At 32.3% G+C, this 11,377-nt stretch overlaps 2 protein-coding genes across 2 annotated transcripts; both read right to left on the reverse strand.

Annotated features, from left to right (window-relative positions):
* Window positions 1-3,226: 3,226 nt before the first annotated feature.
* LOC139521392 (neoverrucotoxin subunit beta-like) lies at window positions 3,227-8,662 on the reverse strand. The gene is made up of 3 exons (XM_071314870.1): window positions 8,642-8,662; window positions 6,165-6,418; window positions 3,227-4,903 (listed from the first exon to the last, which is right to left on the reverse strand). The coding sequence occupies exons 1-3, from the start codon at window positions 8,660-8,662 to the stop codon at window positions 4,546-4,548; spliced, it is 633 nt and encodes a 210-aa protein (XP_071170971.1). The 3' UTR covers window positions 3,227-4,545.
* On the reverse strand, window positions 3,433-4,542 carry LOC139521391 (stonustoxin subunit beta-like). The gene has a single exon (XM_071314869.1). The coding sequence runs from the start codon at window positions 4,540-4,542 to the stop codon at window positions 3,433-3,435; it is 1,110 nt and encodes a 369-aa protein (XP_071170970.1).
* Window positions 8,663-11,377: the final 2,715 nt, after the last annotated feature.

Genomic DNA, 11,377 nt, shown 5'->3' on the forward strand with positions numbered 1-11,377 from the left:
GTTTTCCATTTGTCAACTCGGGCCCTTTGTAGCTGACTATGCGGTAATGGCTTTGCTTATTGTTGAAGGCCGTACGGTAACATATAGTTGTAAATGTATGTGTAATATCTGGTCTTTTATGAAGATTTGTCTAATTGGCAATCATACTACATACTTTTTTATTATGGTTTTAAAGCAGTCAATGGCCAAATCTCAGTAACTGTTGCACCATTTTACATAAAGACTTTGGAAAATACAAATACCATCTATCTGATCAGGGGTGTACTGGTTTTTCATAAGGGAATATCACACACTCAGCTAAAGTATACATTTCCATTCAGTATCCAATGTAATCAATATCCATTTGAAAATAATGTCGTCTACTAACCAGGCAAAATATTTATCAGAGAGTTTGTAAAACATTGTCAAGATAGAAATATTTTGAAATTTCGAACGATCGTAAACAGCTTTTCACAATTTTATTTCTAGCAAAATACAATATCTGTAAAAAATGTAACTGGAAACCTATACAACGAAAAGCTTTTTTTCTTTCTTTTTGCAAACAGATCATCATGTAGACTTTCTATTAGTATTTGAAAAGCAACATCATGCTCCGATTAATTTAAAGCATCAGAAGCAAATTATTTTTAATTTCATCAAGTAGTTACATTTTTGTAACAATGCATGCTGAATGTTGAGCAGCTTTTCCTTGAAGTTATTTGAAGAGTAAACTCACCACTGGATAACCTACCTGATAGTTTGCGTCATTTAAAACAATATCGGCACATATTAGCTTGTATGACTTTAACCTCCAAAAAAGACATTTTTACCAGTCATGGTAATCATGGTAATGTCATTAAGCGTGTTTGGACGAAAGTTGATTCATCGTTACACGTATGTTTTTTTCACTAACTCAAATTAATAAAAATAAAAATATTGTCTTCTTTGACATGTTAAGGCTTAAAAACACAATCTAAGCTACTTTACTCGTTCTTATTAAATGGAATTAGCACTGACAATAACTTTCCGGAATTGTTTTCGGAGTTGTTCCAATGTGGTTTAAAATTAGTCTTTTCGAAAAAAAAACAAGAAAAAAGCACCTCAAAAGTTATTAAACCTTAGCATCTGTACTTATTCAAGCACATAGATAGATACAAATATATATTCTCCTTTATAAAACTTAAGAAAATGCATATTAAATTCATGGCATTTCATAGAGAGGGGGGAAAAGGAAAGGGGAACGTTACATGACTGATCATGACTTATTGACTTATCATGACTTTTTTGGGTGAAAATTGATTAGTGATACTACTATGTGATGAGTTTTATAAATGCTTGTAAAAGTTTATTTGTGTGTTCTATCAAACTTTTATCTATCAAAACTGCTTAGGTATTGGTTGTTCCACTTTTTAGTGTGAAACTTTACTGTTGGTGATATATATAAAAAAATGTAATATACTTTGACAGAAGATTGAAAAAATTGTTACATACATTTGAAAATCGTACAATTCACTCAATTTATATGATCATATGATATTAAAGTTTGATGTCAAATAAAAGCTGACACATCACTCTTTCATCTGATACCAATTTTTAGATGATATCTTCATTCGTAAATTTATTATGAATGTTCCCGTGTTGGAAAATGAAAAAGAAAAAACCCCGAAAATCACACTTTCACGCGATTTCACAAAACAACTGCACCGTGGTAAAACTCTACGACAGGGCTAAAAAAATGAAAGTCTAATGTTTACTATATCTTTATGCGAATGTTCAGCCGTGAGGTATTTCGGTCCATTAAACTCTTTAAAGCGACTTTTCCCGATTTGTCACTCCACTACAAGTGTACCAAGTTTTTTGTAATAATTTACTGCTAATTTCGTTTTATACAGAAATCATGTTGTTAGTTTGATCGTATGAGTCGTTTCCAATTCGTCCGGTTTTCACTATTTTAGAATTATACATAACTTGTGTCTTTGTTGTTTTTCGGTTTTAGTTTGTTATCCCGATTTTGTTTTTTGTCCATGGATTTATGAGTTTTGAACAGCGGTATACTACTGTTGCCTTTATTTGTTGAATATCTCTTTTTTTATATGAATCGGAATTTCTTCAGACACTTGTCAAAAACAAGAAGATCAAAGAAGCCAGGTAATTTAATTTCACTGTCAGATATATTGATGATGTTTTATCCATTAACAATCCATTTTTTTTATTGGATTCCATTGATATATATACCCAAGATATCGAAATCAAAGAAAGAATAGACACGGCTTCACTCGACTTATTTTTAGACCTCGAATTTGACATGCATGGTCATCTCAGTACGAGAATCTATGACAAACGTGACGAATTTGATTTTGAAATTATCAATTTCCTCCACCTAGCAATGTACCATTTCACCTGCATATGGGATATACATTTCCCAACGTATTCGGTATTCCAGAGCTTGCAACTCCAACTCATACTTTGGAAAACGTCACCAGTGTCTGCGCAGATAGTTAATAAACCAGGAGTATGTCAAAGAACGTCTCGTAATTGTTTTTTAAAAAGGTACTAATGAATATTACTTTAACTGTTTATTCTGTTTTTATTGATATCCTTTTGATGTTGCTCGGTACTTGTACATCCCGTCATTACGCTATTGTTCTATGATAATTCTGGTATTTTTGTCTTTTATTTTCACTAATGTGCTTTGTCTATATGTCTTTTGGTGTTTCTTGGATACATATGACGTGGCTCTGTACTTTTACATCCCGTAATTGTGCTATTGTAAAACATTTTTGTATTCTTGCTTATGTCCTTTGTCTATATACATATTATGTTTCTTTGATACATATGACGTGGCTCTGTACTTATACATCCCGCAGTGTGAAATTGTACTATGGATAGTTTGTTCGAGGAAATTTCAAAACGGAAATTCCCTAATCAAATGGCAAAATGAAAGCTCAAACACCTGGCCTGTATTTGCTTTGAGCAAAATCTGGGCACAAACACATTTCTGTCTTATCGCAACTGATCAAAATATATAAACACTGCGATTCAATGAGAGAAAAAAAAAGTATCTACTGAATAGCTCTTTTCAAGATCGAGGAGGAATTTTTGAGAATGTTAAACATACAGATGAATATGAATTGGTGAGTGTTTTTTTATACTTATATTCATTTAGTTAAATAATTCGTCAAAGCACTAGAAATCGTAGGTTTATACGACTAGCGGAAAAGCATAATTGTCAATTGGTTATTATAGGGTTGCTGTCTTATGGACATATCATTTTATTCAAATCCTTTATTTTTCTAATTCAAATTCACGAATATTCACATATATTTATGAATGAATAATTCAATTAACTGTGTTGCTTGAATTTTGGTTCCTGTTAAAAATTGGTAAAATTCTAAATAGGGAAATTTACTATACAACACAAACAATTATTCGCTTGAATTAGAGATACGCCGGTTACCACTTTTGGACTTGCTTTGGAAATGCTTTCCTGGAATGGCGATCTATTCGTGATTCTCTGCGATCTTCCTCTAATGATGTGGAAAACAAGTCGGTTTCTTTTGTTTCCTTTCCATCTTCATATGATACTACATGAATACAAGACGATTCTTTACGATGTGGTACAATGCAGTCTGTGAATGTAGCAAAAAAATTAAAATGCATAGCTTTTTTTGAATTTAAAGTGACAAAGCGTTTGATTGTTTTTCGGATATATGCTTTGATATTGGGATCTGAATACCAGCTGTTTACATCTGTGGATGTTGAAGTATCATGTCGTTCGTACGCTTGCATTCTGGTTACACTCTGTTTGACAGAGGACGCACGCTGTTGTATTGTAGAATGTGCGTTCGTGTCAGGTTCTTTGTAGACATATTGCCCACTCGAAAACGGTAAAACAATATCTAAAATGATCACATGATTATGCTGAAACAGTTTGCCATCAACACCAGATTTATTTAGTATTTGAATTTGCTCTTTCTTGATTTGTTTGATGTAAATGTTTAATAAATTCATTTCTAATTCAATATTTTGGGAAAACCAGTGTTGCATATTGCCGATTTTAACCAGCCACTGTGACATTTTGTTATTTGACGATTCATCCTCTTTTAAAAGCTCAACTAGGACAAGGTCTTGAAATTCCTCCTGATATGTTTGGACATCACTTCGAAATAAATTGATCTTGGCTTGTATTTCAGGAACATGCATAAAAGCTTCCCAAGACATAAGGTCATCACATGAAACATAGATTCTTTGCAGATCGTCAAGTGCAACTATTGCCTGCTTCATCTTTTCTTTGTTTATTAGCTGTAAAACCTTGTTTGTTGGCATGACTCCTTCGCTAATAGGATATAACCAAACGGTCACCGGAACTGCTTCGTCCTCTTTGAGGTAGGATGGCAACTCTTTGTAGACTCGGACAGCCTCTTCATATGTCGTGGGATTAACTGGAAGTATGATATCACCGTAGAATTTGCAGGATATTTTGTTTGCCTCTTGCATGTCTATATCTTTCATGGTAAGTTCTGCTTCTGCTGAAGATTTTAACAACCCAGGAAAAAATTTCATCTTTCATTTTAATTCGGCTCTCACTTCCAACTCATTTTCCTCATTGGAGATTGTTCTTTCAAATGTAAATGCTACATTTGTTCCATATTCAATAGCAGTAACTATATGTGTAGCACTGGTGTTGGTGTTTGAAATAAGTGATTGAAATTGTTTCATCTCTAATTCTTTATACATCATAATATATTCAGCTGTCAAAGTAACTCGCAACTGCTTCTTTGATGAAATTTTGCTTTTAAGAAACTTTCCTGAGCCCCCGAGTGACAGGATTCCAAATAAAGTATTGCGTTGAAGATTTGCATCACCATTGAATACTCTGGATTTATCTTCTAAGGAATCTCCATATATAACATCGAAGGAACATCTTGAAAAGAAAGTAAAAATACAGTGCTAAAACATGAACTAAATACATGCATCCCAATATATATTTAAACGAAAAATTATGCTGTCATTTCCTAAACTGTGATATTTATCTTCTTCAAATGGTTGACTCTTGTCCCTTCTTTGTGTTCATATATTCATTGTATTTTATGTTTGTCAAACCAATGTTTTCATTATATTCATTTTGTTGTGAATATATGTCTTTTACGACAATTTGTTTCTGCCCTTTACTTTAAGGCCCCTTTTACTTTAAAGCTAAACTTGACGAATATAAACAAGTTATTCATTGACCTGACTTTAAAATTTATATCTTATATGTCTAATAGAAGCATGAGATCATCTAAGAAATATTTGTGAAACCTGTATGAAAAAGTTATCTCACATATTTCGAAAACAATCACAGCAACAACAATAATATTGATAATAATGATAATAGTGTAGTTTTTCCAAATTCGGCAAGGGTTTCCACAACCCTAAGGACTGATCAATTTATCGTAACAGAGTGAAATCCGTCAAAACTGTATATGAAGAGGTTATTTTTTTTACATATATTTCACTCTGTTAAGATAATTGATTCAGTCCTAATGGTGAAGGGTTCTGTATTAATTCCGGTCCCTTTATCGATGATCTTTCCGATATTTTGCGAAACAAACACTAATCGTTAATGCGTTTCAAGTAGCAGAAATAGAAACAAATGTCCAGAACAATAAAAAATAAATATGGAAAGATCTTTTGGTAAACTATTAGAAAAGAAAGAAAAGCACATGGAATCTATGAAAATATTATTTGTTTCAAATTTGGATGAAATAAAAGTACCAAAATGTATTTTACTCTTTCGTCTTGTCAACGATTATTACTATATCTCAGTGCATGTGCAGTTTTGTAACAGAGACATTTAATAAAATATAATCAATAAAGAAGTGTGAGATGACAACATATTATCTCCGTTTATTTTCCCTGGTTCTACTGATCAGGAAGGCACAGAAATGGTGTCAATTCTTTCATATGCGAAGAAATATTGATTTAAATGGAATATTCATATACATGAATACATTAGAAACACATTATTAATTATATGGATGGTATTGATAAGTTTATGAATTTTGCAGTTTACGTTTGTAATATTATCAAATTTCTTCAGAAGTCAAGGTAAAATACAGATCATATTTATTAACCTGTATCACTGAGGGGGAACTTGCAGCTTTAAAACTGGAATCTAATAGATAAAATAGACTAGAACATACCCGTGTCTCTTCTTTTCGTATATATGTTTTTCCATGTCTACCATTGTGAGTACTGTTTCACCAGGAATTATTGTATCATGAACTCGACCATATAACATTCCTAGGCGGAATGGCCTTCCAAATGCTTGTGTCCTTTCAATTTTAATAGGAGCACCTTGTTCTGATACTCCACCCCCTGTGTTCATCGTGTCTCTTTCTCCTCCATACTGTCTTGTAGGTTCTTTATTATTATGAGAATCACTTTTATAGTTCATCTAAAAAAAAAAAAAAAAATCAACGCTTTATGTCACAGGTAATTCAACCGTGTGTACTTTTTTCATACTGCAGCTGTGATAAAATTCATTGACGTAAAAAAGTTGGCTGACCGTAAATCGCCTTGTGTGTGACGTTTAATCTTAACAATGACATTAAAAAAATAGGCAGGTTCGGTAATTTTTTGTATCCACTTGAAATTCATTTTTGTTGATTTTCAACCCCCGAAAAATTAATTGGAACCTTTTTACAATATAAAAAAAACAAAACTTTGTCTCAAAAAAAACAAATCGGCTCGAAATAAAATAAAAATGTTCGAAAAATCCTTGCATGTTACTGGTTTCTAAACCTTTTACAAAATGTTTAAATTTTGAGACAATGTTTAGTATTTCACATATTTCTTGAAAAACTGGATTAAAAAGCCGGTATACTGCGGCGTGTCTTTGGGTTTATTCTTACTCACACATTTTTGATTTAAAGGTTTTGTTCAGTCGTTATTTCAATTATGATATACTATAAACGAAGTCATAAAAACAATCATCTATCAAAACTGCAATTGTAAAAATGTCACAAGTTGATTTGCAGCAAGCTTTTTTTCGGCAACATAACTTTGAATCTTCTTTTTATGAAGCTCTGATACGCATTGGTGCGAATTGTTGACATAACTTTACTTTGTTGTACAACATTTTTTGAATCATTCATCTGGAAACACAGATTTCAGACCGTTTTGACAAAGTACATTTTGTAAATAAAAAACATATTTTACATCTCTGAAAGCTTGTGCACATCTCTTCTTTTCACCAGTCCAGTAGTCAACATTTCTGTGTTGACATGAATTATCATTGATATGGTCATAGTCATGAATTAACTGTTACAGTACACAATTTTGAATTTTTGAAATACTAAGGCTTTTCTACATCGGGAATAGATTACCTAAGCTGTATTTGGCAAAACTTTGAGGAAATTTTGGTAATCAATGCTCTTCAACTTCTTACTTTATTTTGGCTATTTAACTTTTGTATATTCGAGCGTCACTGGTAAGTCTTTTGTAGACTAAACGTGCGTCTAGCGTATGTACAAAATTGCTACCCTGTTATCTACGATTAGTTAATTTAATTCAATGTTTAGATACTGTCATACATACAATAGCTCAGTAAATGAGTTAGAATTTTTTTTTAAAGATTATTCATTATAAGCTGAGCACAAAATAAAAAGGAGACAAGTCCAGTTTACATAGATATGAAACCTTCTCAAAGACAATAAAAAAATTGTCTTTTGTTAGCTACACTTTCAGATTAATTGACGATTTCCTGTCACTTATAACCCAGTGCTCGGATCACATATATCCTATAAAACTTGTCATTAAGGATATCGGTATTGAAACAGATAGACGACTTCAAACTCGAGGTTATCAATGTGATGATAACATTTTCAACTGTAAACTTCCAATTTCTCAACAGCACCATACCATTTGCTCAATCGTTAGGCGTTAACATATCTTACTTGATATGTTACCCTCAGGCATGTTTAAACTTTATTGCTCCATTTGCACGAGTGTGCACTTTAGACAAAGAACTGTCCAAACAAAGTTATGCTATACTCAACAAAATATAACACTTTGTAAGTTTTTCGATCGCCATCACGCATTGGTTGACTGAAACGATATGTCTGTATCTGAAATCATTGGAGACATGTTTTCACAGTCTTCAATCGTCAGGCATAAGAAAAGTCGTATTATACGAATCTTAACAATTGTGTCCTATTCCTGATTGTGACATTCTGACTGTTGTAGATTCTCACAGCGTGTGATGCGTGCTTAGTAAAATGCTTAGACTGTTCATGCACGAGATCTCGTGTTTGTTTTTGTTAAGAGTCGTAAATCGGTTACGCGATGAAACCAAATTTGGGTCACAAACCAAAACCGAGGGAACCACAGCTTCTTTAAGAGAAAATATTTGAAAAAGGCAACTAAACATTTAAATAAAAAACATTAAACTGTTAAATATGTGTTTTCAAATGATCGTAACTTGTATTACATAATTACATAATAGGGCAACATCTTTCGTCCAATATCAGATAACAATATATATTATCTAAAATAAGAATAGTTTTATTAAGATATTAAATGCCCCTTAAATTGATGCTTCAACAATGATCAAAGCCCATGCCGCATAAACATGTCTGTTTGCGCTCCACATACCCCTCTCCACTTTCATCCAACTAACCCTCCTCATTTCCTCCTTCATTGTTACAGTGGTGTACCAACATAACAATTTATCACATGAAATAATAACACAAAGACACACATTATTGAACAACGAATGCTCGTAGGTACTGAAAGCTAGTTCAAAGCCGCATTTTCAACTAATAGATAAACCATGTTCTAATATACAAAAATCCCAATCGTGTCGATAAAAACATGTCTCAAAACTTAAGTTCACATTTTAATGTTTGATGAAGCAGAACTTTAAAAGTGTGCAGTGAATCCTGTGCTCACAACAGTTATTATCATAATTATGTAATACATCAGACTTATAAAGGAATTAAGAAGGTACCAAGAAATATTTTACAGTTCAATTTAATGATCATGAATGGAAGGAAATGGTACGGAAGTTTACATAGGACAAAAGAAATTGATAGTATTTTTTGGCAAAAGACTTAAACGCTTCTTTGCATTATATAGTACAGCTCTTCTATAAAAGCATGCAAAAACAAACTTTGATCGACTTGCTTGCTATGTTTGCTTGGATGTTTTCAAACAATAGGTAGGCGGAATTTCAATACATACTGGGATTTGATTGGACAAATACAAACTGACAGGAATTGAAGTTAATGTTTATTGTCCAAACAAATTCTAGTATATAGTGAACAGACTACTTACCTGTCGTTTACAAACATCCAAACAATCAAAGCAAGCAATTTGATCAATGGTTTGCTTTGCATATATTTATAAAAGAGATGTAAATTCTAAAAAAAAATCTTGTTGTCGTAAATGGTTAAATCCTCAACAAAATTTCAATAACTTTATTGGAACGAATAAAGGTTTTAAATTAAAATTTCGTGGACTTTTTAGCTTCCATCCTGACGAGGCATGTTAGCTGTTCGTATGTTGTTGCACCTGACGCCCGTAAACTTTCACATTTCCATCTTCTTTTCTGAAATGTTTTACCCAACTCATACTTGACAGGATTGTTATCCTAGTAAAAGGTGTAACCAATGAATTGAACACAAGTTAAAAATTTACAATACTATATTGTATTCATTTTATGCGTCAATTTGTTCGAAAAAAGTCGAAAAGAAGAGAGTTTTTTTTAATGTCATGATTATCTGTCGCTTTCTAGATCTATGCTTAGCATTTATTTCAGATGACATGGACTCCTCACCCTGGTGACCCTGCTGCCTTTCACAACTTTATCTGTATACATATATTAATAGATAAACAAAAGGCTGCAACTGGTATTTTTGTATTTAAAATGATTCGTTGTAACGAGAATATTTGTGCTGAATGGAAACTGTGAGGGTCAAAATCTTAAATTGCTTATAAATGTTGCTGGACCCAGTTTCGTTATCTGATCTGAATTTTGTGATAAGTGCAAGGTAGATAGACATTGGCCTTTTGATTTTTTTTACTCGGTAAGTTTTGCCCTAATTGCTTGAACTTTTTCTACTAAATACAATAATGAACTATAAATGATAATGCTTCGCAAGAAGTTTCCCCTTGATATATGTACAAAATTATATCTCTATTATTCATTGCCTGTGCTGTTTTGATACTATTGCAGTTTGCACATTTCGTAATTGACAGGCCACAGAAGGGGTCATAAACCATACACGAAAAGGTATTAATCTTAGTACTTAATTTGCATCTCTGAACCCCCAATCCCGGATTTTTTTAGGAGGGTGTCTAAAAATGGTCGATTACAGACAGCCGAGTACGCATTTTACTTTCAAGGCGTGTTTACGTTAATTGTTAAAGTCCTGAAAACGGATAGATGGAAACTAAAATGTTTGATATATCTGGCTTTAGATTCAGTTTTTTTTAAATATGAATTAACTAAAGGCTACATTTTAATATAATAATACTAAGAATTCACAATATCAAAAAATGCAGAAAAAAAATGGATGAAGTGAAATATCTCAGTAAGGAGTCATTACTACAGAGAAGGTGTGTTTGACACACAAAACTTAAAAGCTTAGTGATATTATCAATATTAAAATAAAAGTGTATTTTAGTTGGGTGTTTTTTCCATTTACTCATTTTCAATTAGAATTAAGGCACATTTTATTTTTATTCATAAAAATATTTGAATATATAATAGAAAAGTAGGACACATTGTTCACTTCCTCCCCCGTAATTCTTGATCAAAAATATTTATTTAATTTGGAATTTTGAAATGAAAAAGCTAAGAAATCTTAATTTTGTTAGTGTTCTCTAGGTTATCTCGTCTTCATTCTCTGACATATTCTAGTCTGCCCTTTCATAAAATAGTGATTTTTTTTTTAGGTGCTCTATCGAACTTTCGAAAAAAAATACCTGACAACAGTTCAGACAAAAAAATTATGTTGAAAAAATCTTACAGATACAGCAAGTGATTCCTAATAGCTATAAGATACATTTTTCTTTTAAAATACACCTTTTAAATCCTACGGGAAACTATTCCAAGCTTAATACTTTCACTGTAACCTCGCTCTAACTTATACCCCCCCCCCCAAAAAAAACCCCAAACAAACAAACCCGCAATACTAGCTATTGTCATTCTTATAGTCAGCACTAAATTGTTCACAAACAAATGTGTTTTAAGCTGCTAAAGTCATATGATTCAAACGCTCAGAAAGTCCTTTGTTCTTTATTTTTGCTCTCCATTTTTATGCAAAACCTTTTACATTTTCATATTAGGGGTTATTGTTGAAGGTCGTACGATGACGTATGGCTGTTAACACATACTTCCTTTGGTTTCTTA

Source organism: Mytilus edulis, chromosome 4, assembly GCF_963676685.1.
Source record: "Mytilus edulis chromosome 4, xbMytEdul2.2, whole genome shotgun sequence".
Taxonomy (NCBI): Eukaryota; Metazoa; Mollusca; class Bivalvia; order Mytilida; family Mytilidae; genus Mytilus; species Mytilus edulis.

Coding starts and splice junctions, on each gene's coding strand:
- LOC139521391 (XM_071314869.1), bottom strand. CDS start 4,542: ATGAAATTTTTTCCTGGGTTGTTAAAATCTTCAGCAGAAGCAGAACTT.
- LOC139521392 (XM_071314870.1), bottom strand. CDS start 8,662: ATGAAGGAGGAAATGAGGAGG. Junction 6,419..8,641: donor TGAAGGAGGAAATGAGGAGG/GTTAGTTGGATG, acceptor TTTTTTTTTTAG/ATGAACTATAAAAGTGATTC. Junction 4,904..6,164: donor TACGAAAAGAAGAGACACGG/GTATGTTCTAGT, acceptor TTTCTTTTCAAG/ATGTTCCTTCGATGTTATAT.